Raw genomic sequence first — 18518 nt, forward strand, 5'->3', positions numbered from 1 at the left:
GTAAAAATTGCATGCGAATACCTGTAAAACTGAAACATAAAAGTCTATGCAGTTTTTGTAATGTCAACAATAGCCAGTATTTTGAAACCTGGTGTACTTTGATTGACTGCATGTACCTTGTGAAGTGAAAACAAGTGTTATTCTTTGACAGAATAATTTCATTTTGAGTCAGATTTCCAGTGTTTTGGTAAAGTTAGTGTGTGCAGAGAAAGATGTGTTAGTAGTATATTTAACAAAATGTGTTTTTGAGAAGAAAATTATCCATTTGGCCAGTTGTGTTTTGTAGGTGTGAGTCTGTGTTAAGAGTTTAGAAAAAGTATCTGAAGTATGGGTAAGCGCTTGTTAGCGATTGAAAAAAACTGTAATGCCTTATTTTTTGCAATTCCTATGATATCTGATGGCAAAACCAAAAAGTATGTGAATTATGCTAATTAGCAAGCTAAAAACTCAAAATTGAGCTTGAATTTAGACTTCGACTTTTCCTCAAATTTGCCAACAGGACTTTTTCTGAATGTTTGTTAGCTATCTGCTCTCCCTCTATACTAATATAATTCATTAAGTCGTCAATTTACGCACAAAGTCTGAAGTTCTATAGAAATCTGATAGAATATACAGTGAGTATAGACAACCCAAAGCACTTTTCACAGATCATATAATTTATTGTTTCACATTCAATGTTTACAGTACCACGTGGAAGGCACTTGGTGTTATTGTGACTACTATGATCACAACATGAAGCAGTTGTGGTTACTGAAGCAGTTATTGGCTACTGTTGTAAGGGTACTTATAAAAATCAATAAAAATACTTCAGTTCATTTTTTAGTTCTAGTATGTAAAAGTAAACTATGTTTTCAGGTTTCACTGTTCTAATAAAAATAAGTTTAGTTGAGTTTAGTGTGTGAACCTGGTATACTGACATCTGGACAAAACATTTCCCACAAGACCTAGTGACTGAACAACATCAAAGTCTTAGTGTGCAACTACCTAGTCAGTTACAATAAAATACTTTACTTTCTATGATAAATATTTTTGACAGAAAAATATGTATGACTGTAACATGATATGTTTTGCACCATTGTTTATAAAAAAAAATACTCTTTGCTTGTTTGCAATCTATTCTGAAAATTGAACACTATCACACATTCTGTCATCTACAGCAAAACAGATCAGCAGCAAATGAGACTTAATTGCTTGTCTGCGAGTGTCTATTCCCGGTCCAAGTGGCTAAGAAAACAATCTCTCCCTTTCTCTCTCTCTCTATCTGGATCTGGAGAGTGATTAACCCTGGTCCAATTAGAACAGCCCTCTCTAACAAGTATCTCCAGTCCAGTTGGGAAAACTGTCTCTGACAAATGACTCTGCCTCTCTCTCCAGTCCAGTTGTGAATACTGTCTCTGACAAATGAATCTGTCTCTCTCTCTCTGGTCCAGTTGTGAATACGGTCTCTGACAAATGAATCTGTCTCTCTGGTCCAGTTGTAAATACTGTCTCTGACAAATGAATCTGTCTCTCTCTCTCTGGTCCAGCTATGAAAGCTGTTCCTCATGAGTGACCATCTCTGATCCAGTTATAAGGGCTGTTCCTAGCATGTGTGGCTGTCCCTGGTGCAGTTGAAAAAGAGTGTCAGAGTCAAAACTCCCAGGAGTCCATCCACCTGAGCTTGGCCATGGGGCTGGATGGGTCGTGAGCCAGCGGGCCCCTCATTCCGTAGGATAGAGGGTGGAACAGGTAGAAACTGAGAGAGACAAAACAAACACACACACACACACACACACACACACACACACATGAAATAATAACAGTATCTGGCATTGTGAAAAGTAAAAACAGGGTAAATGTACAGATATAACTGAATACACATTTTTTAAACAACATTCCATAGGATGGCATTGCTCACCTGTAGAGAATGGCAGCCAGGAGAAGAGTCTGGCCACCCCTCTGTAGATGCTGAGCAAGTGCTGGTTTGAACAGTAGGTCTGTATTCTGCAGCAAAGTGTCCAATGTAATACCTGAAAAGAACATTTTTCCAAAGCTAATTAATTAATATGACATATGTAAAGTGGAGGGAAGTTATGGCCATTCCTGAAGATATCAGATATCCCACTGCAAATGTTGGTCAAATGTTGTATTACAGTACTTGGAAATACAGAAGAGTGTGTGCAGTATATGCCTGGTTGACCTAATAAATATATTTGGGGGAAAAGAAAATCTGATATTGAATAGTAATTATTATTAATATATACTGATCCCAGAATAGAATATATGACGCTAACCTGTTAGCATGCTACTGAAGAGCATAAAGAGCATATTGAGAAGTAGAGTATGATGCTAACCTGTTAGCATGCTACTGAATAGCATACAGAGCATATTGAGAAGTAGAGTATGATGCTAACCTGTGAGAGAAAGTGGAATAGAACATTATGTTCAATATCCCAATATATGGTTTAATGTTCTGCATTTTGTCCAATATGTAAGGGATAACGGCCGCCGAGGTGTCCTGTTATACGGAATTAATGGACGAGGGCGAGGGGCAAAAACTCCCCGACGCGCAGCGGAGGGGAGTTGCCTCTGCCCAAGTCCATTAATTCCGTATAACTGGACACACCTCGAAGGCCGTTATCCCGCTTATCACCCGGTTGCCACTGTAAACACTGTAAACACGCGGTTCTGTTTAAAAAGAAGCTCACTAGTTCAGCTTGTTGTACAACTTTAGCATGGACAGTTAGCTTGTTTACAGTTGATTCCATTGTTGGGAAGCCTGCAACCAAAAGATTCTAGAGCGCTGCAACCGTCGTCCTACTATGGTTGTTATAGTTACCATTCATAAGCATTGATATGGAACGGTGTCCTGTTATTCAGAATTAAAGGCCACCCGCCAGCCAATCAGAAAAGAGTATTTCTTCTCTCCGGGTGATAATCCAATATGTGGTTTAATGTTCTGCATTTCTCATTAGTAGGTCACTTTGATACTAAAAGTATGATTCTATGTAATGACTGTATGATATCTGTACTGTCCCTGTGTATATCTGTGTGTGACTGTGTTTAGAGATAAGCAGGAATATTATGACTTTGCAGTGTTTCACTGTTCTGCATGGCTTCGTTAGTAGCTATCTGCTCCGGATTGCCAGGCTGCCACTAATCAGGGTCTGATTCAGTGTAGTCCACGTGAGATGGGATGACCAACGCCATCTCCCGTCAGCCTGGAAGGATACTTAAACTCTAACTATTTCCTTGTCTAGTTAGAGCAGCTGATGGATCTTTAGGTGAAGTCATGCTGTCTCTCCCTTGATGCGCATCATTGTAAATAAACTCTGTTCCTGATTTTTCATACTATTGGTCTGACTGGGTCTCTATTAAATCTATGGTATCAAAATTACCATCAGTTTATGGAGGTCCCATCGAGATTGATAAGGATTATATTGATCTATTGAATTAAGGATTGTTCTTTTTACCAAACTTACTGTGTTATCCCTCAACCCGCTGGAAAGACGCGCTCTCGGTAAGTAGTACGTTTTGTTCCTTTAAAGTGCTACAGTCCTTAGCTGGACAACAAGGGAGATTCAGTTGAGCAAGATTACTGTCCACATTGGGTGGTACGCTGCAGCAACGCTGGTCGGTCAGCTGTAAGCTATCAGGCCCTTGACAGAATTGGGCATTTTGGCCCCGAAACAAGGAACAGATTGTGTGCGCACACGAAACCGGTCTAAGTCAACGAATCTCCTGAGAGTTACAGATGATTTGAGTACGGGTCTGGGCGAGAAATCACATTCACTAGGTTTGCTTAATTGGACAATCTGTCAAATTTTGAGACCAGTCACTTTACGGAAACCAATCAGGAACATGAGTCAGTTTATGTCTCAACATGTATGTCTGTCTATGTTTCTGACCTGTGGGTTATGTGTGTGTGCTTTGCAATTGTCTGCTAAAGGTGCTCTCTGATACTAACATGTCTGAGTGTCAACCTGTCTCTGCTTGAACTACTATTTGGCATAGTTTGTTCGGATCTGCAAAGGTTAAGGGAAACTCATCTGCGTGGTTAAGGGAAAGTTAACTTACTTGGTAGCTTTGTCTGTCTGTGGCAGCCACACATGGTCAGCAGCATTAGTTGGGCCAAACTAAGATAAAGGTGGGGACGCCTATTCAAAACATCCCAGTGCTGCTAACATTGTGTGACTAAGGGCCCGTCCCATTTCTCCCCCCTTAAAACTTCCACTTGGTTTTGATTGCCCTCAACCTTAAAGCCCCCTCGACAAGGGAAGTGGAGGTGAAGATCTATATCTATATGCAAATTAGCGTAGCGAGCTCAAATTTAAAATTAGCGTAACATGCTCACCTATGTCACGCGCAGCGCCGACGTGTCTACCGGTAGTAGCCTGCTACTATTTTCATTCAGGAACATGCCTGTTCCAGCGGTCATTGTTGTGTGGGCTGTGTTTATCTACGTCTGGTTAATCAACAAAGATATTCGTGTTCACGTGAACGCCAGAACACACACCTTAAATATTGACAAAACTACCCAGATCAGATATATAACGTTATTTGATGGGCAGACTCTCTCAAAGCACTCAGCAGATATCATGAACATCGTCAGATAGCTTTGTGAGATATTTTCTAACATTAGTGTTCAAAACTCAACAGTCCATCAGATGTGCATCAAACTAACATATTCCAGCATATTTCGAAATTTTAATAAGCTTATTTGTGAAAATATATTAAAAATGTGGCCGGCTCGCTGAGCTCGCACGGTATCCTGGGTAATTTCATCTCCCACTTCGTTTTAAGCCTGCATCGGTCCTGGCTTTATTTTGAGGGTTGATTTTAAGGGGAAAATAGCACTTCCCCTTGCTCCCTAAAGTAATGAGACACCCTAGCCCTACACGTGCACGTGCAAAATCGAGGGTTAGGGCAAAAATCTAGGGGTAGGGGAGGTATTGGGACGGGCCCTAAAACTATAGGCTACATGTTATGTGTTGTATGTATTGCAACTAAAAGGTACTGAGTCTGTTTTGTCTTTGTCTTCCCTCCTGTCAGTCGACATGAGGCCTGAGTGAGAGTGTGTGTGTGTGTGTGTGTGTGTGTGTGTGTGTGTGTGTGTTGGTCAGCTGATATGCATGAAGGTCACATATCTGTTACAGACTGAGAATACACATAAGAAAGATGCATCTGACTGTTAACTGTATTTAAATTGTTTTTTTTTGCTTCCTCTCAATAAGAGAATTATTTTTGGGATTTTGCTTGGGATTCAAACTTGTTTGACTTACTGAACTATTCTCAACTAAACTAAAGCCAAGATTTTGTTAAGTGTTTGAAGTCTAATTCCTTCTCTCCTGTTGCGTTGTTCCTTTCCACAAAGGTAAAGGATATTCTGTGGTCACCATGTAGGGCACTCTTGCTGGTACGAAAAACACTAACACACTTAACCATAAGGTACAGATCTTCTCTGACTCTGTATGAGTGGTTGTTATCTCTGCACTTGAAGGTCAGGGAGCCAGTGTAAAGAGAGAGAGAGAGAGAGAGAGAGAGAGAGTGGAGAAGAGAAGACATTTACACTTGAATTATGAAGTTAAAGATATTTTATATCTAAGTTCGACCAATTTGAAGGTGTTGCTTGTCAGAGGAGTCTTAACCTCTATTAAAATGACGCTTTGACGTTGATAGCATAACATATTAATTCAGTCAAGAGTTACTTCTCTTAAGACTGGAACATGTTTTGTTTTGGTTTGTGTTTGGTCAACATGCCTTAATTATTTTATTTTTATTTGTTTTACTGTCAATGCTAAAAGAGACATGTAATGCCCTTGGTTGATATTCTTGTTATATTTGCCAGTTTTGGAAAATTATGTGCCATTGAATTACAGTTGTCATTTAATAATTTCTACAGTCCTAAGTGTTTTGTTTTTCCTTTGGAACAAAATGGAGGGGGGTGATCTTACAGTCCTGGTTCTGGGGATGGGCCTCTGGTAACACCCGTAAGGGAGCTGAACACGCAGCAACGGTTAAACCAGAGACCTACAGGCAGACCAGGGCTGTTGGGTTGCTTCAGCCCATCTTATCTTTTTTCCCCTGGTGATTCAGGCCCTAGCCCTAGAATAAGATATACTCAGAGAAGCCTGAGATTCTAATATATGAGAGATCTGCTCACAACAACAAGTAAGGTTACAAACCACCAACATTCGATTAAAGGTGCCATGTGTAATGTCTGCCAAAAATCAATTCATACTCCACATTCCATAAAAGATGGGGGCAGTATACCTCCAGAAAGTGAGTTGGTCTACCCTGGAGTAACAACCGAGACACGTGTATTGCAGTTTGGCTAGCGGTTATGTTGCCCGCATACTGCCTCCCATGGCCGAAACTGGTATTAAAAGACCTGTCGGGCTGTGGCTAGTAATTTAGCATGCTAATTCAGGTTGATATCTCTGCAGCACTATACCTTCTCATTTTTTAAATAACATCATCGCCCTTATTTCTTCTCATTCTTTTGATGCGTGTAGCTCATTTTTTGTATATTTTTACCTCAATTCTTACACATGGCACCTTTAAGTGACTACCCATTAGGAGAATTGTATGACTATGGGTGTAGTTACGCTTGACTTATGTAGCCACTGAAGTATATAAGCACTTTTAGAATGTAAAACTCTTTGTTTCAACCAGCTGTGCTGGTTTGCAAAGATTCAATATAATTGGATGATTTTGATCACTGGCTCCTGTCTCATCTTCTTGATTCCGAATTGATTTACCTAACAGAATTGCGAGAGGTCCCGGGATCCCAACCTGAAAAACCGTACACGGTGAGGTCTGGGACCTTGGATTTGAAATCCTGAAAGCCCTTGGTTGTCTGAGACAGCAAGGTGAGATGCCTGATCTTCTGACCCCCGGTGACGGGATCCTACTGAAAGGGAATTCTCCTGAGACGTCGGAGCGAGAACCAGTGATCAAGATGATAATGTGGTATGATGACATACATACTAGACCATATTGTTTACAAATATTTTGGATACAGCAATGAAATAAAATAAAATACAACTTTTCATTTGTTTCAGACGTTCAGAATATGTTCAGAATAAAGTTCTAACCAAGTTCTTTAAAACATTCCTTTAGGCCTGCTTTAAACAATGTCGAAAAAGGTTCAGATAATTTATAGCGTATGATAAACAATTCATGATATGAGGCACACACACCAAAAAAAGAGTATCCATGAAGATCATGATCATGTGAATTTATATTTCATTGCTAATTACTAATTTGGTGACTGACCATAGCAGTATTGCAATTGAAATCTTTTTAATAATGTTAGCTGAAACTTAGGAAGCACTACTGGGGCCTTGGGCCCAGATATGTATATCTCTGTGTTTTGTTTCAGGTGCAATCAGTGGTTAAAAAGGGGGAGCCTTACAGACTCTACTCTACTCTTTTTTTTTTTTTTTGTCTATTTTTTGTCTTTTTCCCCTAGGTTATTGTTTTTATCACTGGTACTCTGTGGTCTGTAAACTTTTTCTTCACACTCTGTGAGAAATCAAGACAATCAGGGCTAGAATTAGGGCAATCTAAGAACTAGATTAGAACATGGAGAACTGAAGAAGAGAGAGAGAGGTTGATCCAGAGGCCATGGCCTCTGTGCCATGGCCTACCATAGACCATTTTTACCCTCTCTGCTTGTAACAGAATAAACCTGATTCCTGAGTGTTCCTGAAGTTTGCCAGTCTAAGTTAATATTAAGTAATTATTCACCACAATTACTTTCACTACTGAGCATGCAGAGCATATTGAGAAGTAGAGTATGACGCTAACCTGTTAGCATGCTACTGAAGAGCATGCAGAGCATATTGAGAAGAAGAGTATGACCGCTAACCTGTTAGCATGCTACTGAAGAGCATGGCGGGGAAGTAGTGGTGGTAGTAGAGGATGCGGCCCATGGTGTAGAAGGGCAGGTAGTGAAGGAGCCAGCCCAGGAACAGCATACCTCCACCCCTCATCAGCACGCCACAGTGCCCTGGACAACACAAATCAACCCAAACACAAAGAACGGAGAGCACGGTTATGGTTCTTCGAAGATGTTATTGTTGTAACCAAATCAATAAACCTTATCATAAAAAAACAGTTCATAAAAAAAACAGTTCAAAGTAGTCATATAGCCTACATAAATAATACCAATAAAAGTAATAGACTAAATAATTTTAACTGAATTAAAATAGCAAATTGTCATAATAACAATAACCATAAACATTCTGCAAGGAGAACTAATAAGTTACATACTGTACAATGAAGGAATGACATATGACCAGTGTTGGGAACGTTACTTTAAAAAAGTAATTAGTTATAGTTACTCACTACTTGTTCCAAAAAGTAACTGAGTTAGTAACTGAATTACTGTGTGAGATGCTTCATTAAATTAGAGTTGCTTACAACGGATGCCGACAAAGTCTTCGCTCCTGGACATAATGTACACATTACATGCACGTTCTTGCCTTTGACCACTAGCTGTGAGCCAGGGGTGCGTTCGGATTACACAGTTTATTCAATCAATTCATAGTAATGCACCACATTTAACGTCCAGTAACGTTAACGGCGTTGTAACGACGGGAAAAGTAATTAGTTAGATTACCCCGTTACTGAAAAAATAACGTCATTACCTAACACTGCATATGACCAGTAAATCCCACACAGGCTTAAAGGAACCGTATGTAAGAAATGTATTTCAATTAATCATAAAATGGCCCTGATATGTCACTAGATATTAAGAAATCATGTTCATTTCAAATACTTATATCACTGACAACAGTAGTCCGGCCAGGATATTATCCTAAGTGAAGTTGCGGCCCTCAACTGATGTTGATGTTGTGTTTTGTCATGTCATGTTGTGTTTTGGCCTGATGCGCCACCCTCCACCTATCTACTAATCACAAAGTCAGTAGTGTTTCGGCATCCAGGTTGGCAACCTTGAGTCAGGGGGGAGGGGGAGGGGATACACCGCTCTACAGTAATTTGAAAGTGATTGCAGTACCAGTTTTGGCCACAATCTTACATATGGTTCCTTTAACCTGGTACAAATACCTGAAGCACATTGCTGCTGGTTTCTGAAATACATTTGTTAACTTTGCACAAACAACATCCACTGTAATTTTGTAAATTCACCACCATCCTGCATGAAGTGCTACCAGCAACCAATAGACAGTCTGTTTATGTAAACAATGGCTCGATAATTTATGTACCTTAAACAGCATTTCGTCACTGGTATATCAGTGTTATCAAAAACATTGTAATGAAATGAACACTCAAGCAGCCTGAACCAACCTCTTCTTTTAGAATCCAGATTGAATCCTCTTTGAATTGATGCTGCGGCAACAAACGCCATGACAACGTACAGCCCCAAACAGAGCAAGTTGAGCCACCAGATCACCTGTGGGAAGAGGAGGGCCATCATACAGAGAAGTGCCAGGTGGTTAGAGATGCTGGGATGGACCCGAGCCGGGGTCTGAACTCACACAGATACACAGCAACCACAGCAGACCAGGTACCGATCCACTCCATAGGTGACATCAGCTAATGCCATGGATTGGTGGACACATACATGAAAACATCTAGTCAATCTGACATCGTCTGGCACATGTTCAACTTACCGGGTTCCCCAGCAGGTAAACACGATAGTCAGTCTCGTTCACCCCTGAAAACCTCAAGCCCTGAATAAAATTAAAAAACATACAGTTGAACAGGGAGAAGTAGTAGTGGTCATTATTTTAATATGATATGTACATGATGATATGTTTTGGTTTAATCTGAAAGACGTTGAAACCTCCTCACACACCTGATAGTTGATGGGCCAGTGCCAGGGTTTAGAGTTTATCTCGTTGTCTTTGGGCTTCAGGCCACTGTTCCCCTGCAGAGGGAAAAATAGACACAGCTAACGCTAACAGTTCCCCTACCGAGGGAGACATAGACACAGCTAATGCTAATGGTTCCCCTACCGAGGGAGAAATAGACACAGCTAAAGCTAACTTTTCCAGGATAGAGGGAAGGAATAGACACAGCTAAAGCTATTTGTTCCACCACAGATGGAGGGACAGAGACAGCTAATGCTAACCAAAGGTTGACTTTAGATGGGTTGAGGGAGACCTTAGCAATCTACAGGCTAATGAAGAGAGTCAGCCATACCCTGATCATGACAATATGTGACTCCAGAAGGATTTCCAGAAAGGAGGGCTTCAACACCGCAAAGCTGATGTTAGGTACTACAGAGAGAGAAAGAGAGAAAGAGAGAGAGAAGCTCTCTTACATAGATCAGACATACAAATATTTCACTCAATGTTTCACATAGAGGCTCTGAGGATGAATGTAGTCTACTTTGAAGTACTGAGGTAAAACAGCCTACATTTGGGGTTGATGTGGTCCTCGATGTTCCACTGAGAGTTGGGGGTGTCCTTGTGGTACGGACTACAGGAGACCTCTACCTGCTCCCAGCCCCTATGGAAACACACACAACATCAGACTGGGAGCCACACACACACACACACACCATCTCAGACTGGGAGCCACACACACCATCTCAGACTGAAAGCAACACACACACAACTCAGACTGAGTGTCTGCACACTTTTACTGCATAAAACAGTCTACCTTTCCCATATTTACTACAATAGGAAAAAAAAACTAAGAGACCTTTGACTAATGTCTATAAACCTCTGAATCTGGATAATAGAGTACCGAAGTGTGACGTTCTGTTTCCATGACGGCAGAATCACTGGATCTAAACAAACTTTCGAAGTGGCTTAATAGCATTGAATGTAGACATGTGGCATTTCTAGTAATAATTTGTTTTAAATGTAGGCTATAGCCATTTAAACTTGTTTCACCTGCTAGGCAGCAGCTTAGCCACATAACACGGATTCCCTGGCAGGTGTAATACAAAGAATCAAAATTTAACCAGATTTAAGCACAATTTAGTACAACCTGGAAAATCATTATGTGGTGGTCAATGTTGACATTGTGGTTGGCCGCCACAAATAAGTCAATGTATGGGAGACACAGTAATTTAGTCAGCCATCATCTTGGCTTTTCTAGTTGCTAACTTAACCTGCTCAGGTGCATCAGCAGAACACGGCCTGAGCGCCCTCACCATTTGGGCAGTGTTTTGCCAGAGGAGTATAGGACACAGCCTGTGGACTGATGCAGGATGCGGACTTTGCTGCGAAGCACTTTGACCAGATCTCCCTTCCGTCCCCCACACACCTCTATCACCCACAGGTCATTAGTGTCTCCTGTGCCATTCTGTAAACAAACAAACAAACAAAGAACAATGTTGAATCACACAATATGGTGAAATAATCATACAATGGTGGTGTGAATTTGCTACACCCCTGTGTTAGAAATGGTTTGAAGAAAAAGAATTCAAGAGGTGTATATATGGTCCGATTCATATTTTCAGGACATAATTGAGCGTAGTGGAGCAGTGCTGCCTCTCCAACTGGTTTGATTCTCGAACCTGCCGTTGCATGTCCGTGTTGCTTGAAGAGTTTACCTTTAAAGGTGCTCTAAGCGATGCCACGCGTGTTTTATGTCACTTACTACATCACCTAACCAACCGCTAGCTGTCTGTGTCCTGAATACACTGTAAAAAAACGAGAACTCTGTGGACAGCCCAGGCTCCAAAAACGGCAACAAAAACAACCTGGGCAAAACTAGCCCATAAAAACATAACAAACATAAATCACAGACGAGATGCGCGTTTAGGAGAGTTTCAATTGCACGGTAGCAGCACGGGAGGGACGGAAAGGAATTAGCGAGCTATTTCTCTGATTTGTTTGAAAGTCAACAGAAGTGACATTACCCAGCATTGCTTAGAGCACCTTTAACTTTAGCTTTAATTGGACTTCATATTAATGTACGAGTTCTGAACTGTGTAGATGCAGAAGAGGGTCTGCTCACAAGGCCATATCCTGTGACCTGCAGGTGCTTTTTCGTCAGGGGAGCCTCATGCAGGTGGCTGTGGAGGTTCCTAGTGGTTCTGATAGAAACATGAAAACAAAACACATTACCAAGAAATCAGTGATGATAATAACACATCACAAATCAATACTTAACAGCAGAACTGCACAGTAATATTTCTGCAAATTTTTCTTTAAATATTAACATTGCTTAAAAGTAAGTACTTACTCTTTGTGCTCCAGTCGAATGACGTCACCATGCCGGACAAGGTCAGGGGCTTCTCCCGTAGGATCTGGTCAGACCAGAACAAACCAGACAAACCAGAACAAAGGACATTAAGTATAATACACGCAAACCTCGGTTAATAGTGGGGACACTGCAGTGGACGTGTGTCTGCTACAGCTTGAAACCTTAAACTCACCGTCAGTGTGGTGCTGTTTCTTCACCAGCCAGAGGTTGTTATAGTCCTTGTGGAGATAGGTAGTCACCTGCAGGAGAAGAATCGGCCAGTGGGTATTTGTGAGGAAAATGTGTCAGTGTTAATGACACACATTTACAAAGTGACTACTTTAGCTTGCTTTGCAACTGAACGCTGGGAATATCTAAGGCAGCATGGTCAGAGATTAACTACTGTAGAATGGAAGTTTGCCAAGCAGCCTTCTTATGTCCATTAATTCCTTGTGTGTGTGTGTGTGTTTGTGAGTGTAGGTGGTGTGTGGTACCTGCTGCTGGTGTGTGTGCGTTACCTGCTGCTGGTGTGCTCCGACCCCCTCTGGGTAGAGGTGCCAGTGGGAGTGCAGGTACCCCCCAGCGATGCGCAGGTTCTTCACGGTCACTGTAGAACCGTATGCCAGGTCTAGGGGAGGGAGAGCACAGGTCATACACGCACAGCATCACTGGACACTGATGTGTCTTCAGCCAAACAGAACATCACTGAACTCTGATGTAGCTTCAGCTGAGCAGAACATCACTGGACACCGAAGTAGCTAGAAACGTCTCATAAATCACACCAGCATTAAGCACAGCAGTTTTGCTTCTGTTGTGACATAAAGCAACTGATCTATCCCACTGATTCCTGCTCACAGTTCAAACTGGGGAGATTAAAATAGTCTTCACTTTGTGCTCAGTGTATGCCCTCTGAGGGTGTTATGTTTCCTCTGCATCTTGACATTTTATGTACCTTGTATCCATGTCCAAGTAAGGGATAATGCCCCGACGAGGTGTCCATTATCAGAAATAAATGGACGACGTGGAGGCGTAAACCGTCCGACACGAAGCGGAGGACGGTTGCTCCCGCGAAGTCCATTTATTTCTGATAATGGACGCATCGAAGGACATTATCCCGTTTACACCATGGTCACTTACGAAATAAATAAATATGAAATCAATTATTAATACTAAATGAGTTTTAGAGCTAAAATCGTTAGTTTTTTCAGCTGTTTTTTCAGCTGGTTCTACAGTGACCCCTAAGAACCTGCGCATCGCTGGGGGGTACCTGCACTCCCACTGGCACCTCTATCCAGAGGGGGTCGGAGCATTGATATGGAACGGTGATTAAACTTTTTTTTACCAGATCTACTTCATAGGTGTAGTATATCACTTTTTAAACGACATCCTTTTCAACCTAGACCATGGTATAACTTGTGTTTGTGTCTTTCCTATATGCTTGTTCTCTCATTGTCCCTGCCTGAATGTACAGTCCATACGGTCAGTGAATCCAACCATGGATGTGATTGCATGCTTTATGTACTTCCTTGCCTACCTTCCTTGGGTACCTTGAAAGGCGCTTTTCTAAATTAAATGTATTATTATTTCGGCTTTGCTGAAATTAAACACAAAATCTCCAAAAATGTCACGATCCTCGTTAGGCCCTGTGATAAAACGCTTTACAAATGACCAAAACAAACACAACCCTTATTTGTCTCAGCCTTGATATCCTGCCTCTTGCTCTTTGATTCCTGGACTGACATTTAAACCGATCTAAATGGGGTTTCAGTGTAAGTATAATTATATACCCATATATATATATATATATATACCCATATATATATATATATACTATTATATATATACTCTTTTGATCCCGTGAGGGAAATTTGGTCTCTGCATTTATCCCAATCCGTGAATTAGTGAAACACACTCAGCACACAGTGAACACACAGTAAGGTGAAGCACACACTAATCCCGATGCAGTGAGCTGCCTGCTACAGCGGCGCTCGGGGAGCAGTGAGGGGTTAGGTGCCTTGCTCAAGGGCACTTCAGCCGTTCCTACTGGTCGGGGTTCGAACCGGCAACCCTCCGGTTACAAGTCCGAAGCGCTAACCAGTAGGCCACGACTGCCCCTCAAACAATTCACAAAAAACCAGTGTACTTCAAAGTCCACTAGCATGCACCAACAGTGTCACACTCCCAGGTAAGGTGAGAAGGCTGGACGTGAGAGTCCACTCACACTCTGGCATGGAGGCGTTGTGCAGGTTGTTTCCCACGAGTCTGGACTGGAAGGAGGAGCTGAAGAAGCCGTCTCCTGGACCACTACACGTAGAGCGAGAGAGAGAGAGAGAGAGAGAGAGAGAGAGAGAGAGAGAGAGAATGAGAGACAAAGAGAGAGAGAGGGAGAGAAAGAGAGAAAGAAAGAGAGGGAGAGAGGGAGAGAGAGAGAAAGAAAGAGAGAGGGAGAGAGAGAGAAAGAAAGAGAGAGGGAGAGAGAGAACGAGGGACAAAGAGAGAGAGAGGGAGAGAAAGAGAGAGAGAAAGAGAGAGGGAGAGAAAGAGAGAAAGAAAGAGAGGGAGAGAGAGAGGGAGAGAAAGATAGAGAGGGAGAGAGAGAGAAAGAAAGAGAGGGAGAGAGAGAGAGAGAACGAGACAAAGAGAGAGAGAGGGAGAGAAAGAGAGAGAAAGAGAGAAAGAAAGAGGGAGAGAGAGAGAAAGAAAGAGAGAGAGAGAGAGAAATAATTCAGAGTAGGATGAGGCTGACAAGTTAAATAAATGTCCTGCCAAATTATCTAACATCATATAACATCTTCACAGTGAGCCATCACTACCAGCCAGACATCTTCAAATGTGACAGCATCAGAGTATCTACTGGCTTACAACATCACACAGCAGACCTCACCCACCTCTTGTTGAGGATGACGAAATGGACAGCAAATATGGTGATATATAGGAACAGGGGCAGCAGGATCAGGCCAAAAACCCTGGCAAGTAAGTGCTTCCCAAAATCCACCTGGTGCAGGAAGACATACAATGAGTTCAAGAGATGACAAGATGGTGGAGTAACATGAGAGGTGGCACTTCAATATGCAATGACTATGTCAAGAGAGCAATCAACAGCAGTCATCATGTCCAGAAATAATGACCCACTGATGTTGGCCTCTTTTCATCCACACCTTTTTAATAAGCCACTAAATCAAATTAAATAAATACATCATGATAATGTGATGTGTATCAGAGAGAATGTGTTGTGTATCTGTTCCAGTGAGCATGTGAGATGTAGCAGCGAGTGTGTGGTATGTACCAGAGAGTGTGTCTGTGTCCCAGTGAGCGTGTGAGATGTACCAGAGAGTGTGTGTGTATTCTAGATACTCTGCGTGTTCCAGTGAGTGTGTGAGATGTAGCAGTGAGTGTGTGTTGTGTACCAGAGAGAGTGTGAGGTCTCCCAGTAGGTCCCACAGATCTAAGGCCGTTTTAATCCCAACCAGAAGGATGATGAAAAGCCCCACAAACTTCACTCCCAGAGCACCCGACAGGTTTACCCCGGTCAGGAGCAGCCAAGACCACCAGGAAAGGCTGAAAGGCCTAGAGCAAAACAACAACAACAACAACAACATGTTACGTTTATATAGAGCTTTTCTCACATTCAAAGCGCTTCACATGGAAAGGGGGACCTCACTAACCACCACCAACAGACCCCAGTTTATGCACATTACCATCACAGCATTGGGTGAGGAGGATAGACAGTTGTCACCTGAATTGAAACCGAATAAACAAATAAACCAACTAAATGAGCTACGTTATATAAATATATCAAAATAATTACATATAATTATTTGCTGCAAGAGGAGCCAAAACCTAAGATTTGAACTGTCTTAATACGTATAATAACAATAAATGAATCTTGAATTCTGTTCACACCTCACCAGGAGCACATAAAGCCAATCTGCTCTGAGGAGATGCACATGCCAAGTACTGTACCTGTGCTTGTGCGCATGGAACTTGACCATGCTAAGCACCGAGGCCATAATGAAGAACATGAGGACAGGGTCCAGGAGGATGTACTGAGAGAGGGTGACGAAGCCTGTGTCTGGAGGGGAGATGCAGAAAACCACAGATATTCAGACCGCAAGTGACTAGCTACAAGAGACCATGGAATGTTAATGTAGTTCAGTGATTACAGGCCATGTGAATTACTGGTGATAAGAAACGTAGCATATTGACAAAATTAAAATAATTGAAACGCTTTAAAGAGACGGGTGACGAGCAAATTGCCTATTCAGTACGCAGCTTTAGGAGCTCTCCCTGATGACTATAGTACCAAAAACATCAGAAGTATGTAGAACATCAGAAGTATGTAAAACATCAGAAGTATTTTCAGAAGGCCTTTTTAATGTCATCCGAAAGTTGGTTCCAGAGCTGAGCCACAAAGCAGCTAAAAGCTGCTTCACCATGTTTAGTTCTAACAGCAGGTTTTACTAACAGGTTTTTCTCCTGAGACCTGAGAGGTCTGGAGGTGTGTAATGCTGAAGCATGTCTGAAAGGTATTTATGTCCTGCTCCATTTAGTGAATTACAAACAAGCTGTAGTGCTTTAAAGTCAATTCTGTGACTTACTGGAAGCCAGTGCAGGGACTTAAGAATTGGAGTAATGTGGTCAGTTCTTTTAGTTTTTGTGAGAACCCTAGCTGCTGCATTTTGTATCACCTGAAGCTGTTTTATAGTCTTTTTAGGAAGGCCTGGGAAAAGTGAAAAGAGAGAGAGAGAGAGAAAAAGAGGTTGCTTACCAAAGATGAGAAGTCCAGATGAGATGAGGGCAGCTGATGGAGAGCCAGAAAGCTCCTGAACCGCAACAAAGGCAAATGGAGGCAGACAAGACCCAAGGCCTGCACAGAACTACACACACACACACACACACACACACACACACACACACACACACACACACACACACACACACACACACACACACACACACACACACACACACACACACACACACACACACACACACACACAATTCCTCTGTAAAATCTAACTGCAAAGTCTCATCACTATTCTTCAAAAATCATGGGTTATCATCAAGTGTCAATTAACATTTCAAATATCCTTTATGGAAAATGATCTGGTCAGGCATCTACATCAGAGATCACATCATTAACCGGACAACACAGTTGTAATATATGCAGTTTCTACACACTCCTCTCATCCCCCAGTAGTTGTGATTCTCATATTTGTCTCCTGGTTTGATGAAAGGGAAGGTGCCATCGTAGCCTGTGAGGTAGCCAGCTAAACCTATCAGCATCTGAAAAGACAGACATGATATAAAACATGACAGAATGGGCATTCCACAGACATAGCTGTTTACTGTTGCGGAATGTAAGACATTAATTCAGTAGGACTTACTTTGCCGAGAGGAGGGTGAACATCAAAGAAGAAAGTTCTGTTAATGTAATAGCTTCCCATTTTTCCAAAGTGCGTTTCATCCCAACTAGAGGAAAGAGAGAGTCTTGTTAATAGATGGATCCACACAAGAGGACACTGCGATTCAGGTCACACACAGTGTGAAAAATATCAACTCACCATATGTGAGGTGGTTCCAGGATTTTATAAAGTCTCGTGGAAAATGACAGTATGATCACTAGAATAAGTGTGTACACAGTTCTTCCTCCTTGCCCGTTTGGACAGTGTGTTCCTCTCTGGAGCCATTGCTGTGAGGTCCCGTTTGCGGACTGACGTCCGGACACATCTACTGTACCATTACTGTCGCCGCTGCTCTGCTCCAAAGCCCCTTTGCTTGCCTTGCGTTTGCGAACACCTGACGTACCTGGACCTTGGCTGCGCTGTGCTTCGCATGTTCTGTTCTCCATCGGCAGGTTTATGAATAAATGTCACGTAACTGTCAACATCAGAATAATCGATTAGGTCACGCACCCTGATGTCGTCGTGTGGCTTCCCAATAGGTGTCAAGCTAATGCTATCTCGTTTTAAAGCTTAGTGTCAGATTCCAAGGGCTGGGCTCAATGTGGGGCGGAGCGCAACCTTGAGCTCGGCCCAGGGGCTTCTCTCAGATTCGGATACCCCTTCCGATACAATCAAAGGCTGATTGGAATCCGACTTCATGCATGTTGCATGCATCTGATTTCACGTTACTCCATGCCAAGATGAAACCTTTCCACTTCATAGACCAGAAAACACTATTTACATAAACATTATAGTTATTCTTAGGTATTCATTGGCTTCTGAGAAAAGACGAAAACGTTATCTACCAACTACAATCTGTAAACGTGTACCGTTTGTTATTGATACGGCCAGTCTTCTTGTTTTCCTTCTGTACTGTGATCACGACGCACGCCAAGGGAAGTACTGCCACCTAGTGGTCTGGAG

General features: G+C 42.1%; 1 protein-coding gene across 1 annotated transcript; it reads right to left on the reverse strand.

Moving 5' to 3' along the window:
- pomt2 (protein-O-mannosyltransferase 2) lies at window positions 1-18454 on the reverse strand. The gene is made up of 21 exons (XM_076300383.1): window positions 17715-18454; window positions 17538-17622; window positions 17332-17436; window positions 16919-17027; window positions 16114-16222; window positions 15558-15717; window positions 15039-15145; window positions 14372-14454; window positions 12669-12778; window positions 12344-12410; window positions 12151-12214; window positions 11923-12001; window positions 11114-11265; window positions 10370-10461; window positions 10153-10229; window positions 9806-9877; window positions 9621-9680; window positions 9295-9400; window positions 7853-7993; window positions 1898-2009; window positions 1-1735 (listed from the first exon to the last, which is right to left on the reverse strand). The coding sequence occupies exons 1-21, from the start codon at window positions 17999-18001 to the stop codon at window positions 1630-1632; spliced, it is 2283 nt and encodes a 760-aa protein (XP_076156498.1). The 5' UTR covers window positions 18002-18454; the 3' UTR covers window positions 1-1629.
- Between the last annotated feature and the right edge of the window lie 64 nt (window positions 18455-18518).

The sequence above is a fragment of the Alosa pseudoharengus genome, unplaced genomic scaffold (genome assembly GCF_046254945.1).
Source record: "Alosa pseudoharengus isolate Yale_2024_CS ecotype anadromous, Long Island Sound unplaced genomic scaffold, YU_APseudo_1.1 YU_APseudo_1.1_scf_22, whole genome shotgun sequence".
NCBI classification, from domain to species: Eukaryota; Metazoa; Chordata; class Actinopteri; order Clupeiformes; family Clupeidae; genus Alosa; species Alosa pseudoharengus.

What these genes read in the sequence shown, in the direction of transcription:
- pomt2 (XM_076300383.1), bottom strand. Translation starts at nt 18,001, where the DNA reads ATGGAGAACAGAACATGCGAAGCACAGCGCAGCCAAGGTCCAGGTACG. An exon ending in GAGACCTCACACTCTCTCTG is followed by an intron (nt 15,146 to 15,557) that starts GTACACAACACA and finishes TTCCTGCACCAG; the next exon opens with GTGGATTTTGGGAAGCACTT. An exon ending in GGACCACATCAACCCCAAAT is followed by an intron (nt 10,230 to 10,369) that starts GTAGGCTGTTTT and finishes CTCTCTCTGTAG; the next exon opens with TACCTAACATCAGCTTTGCG.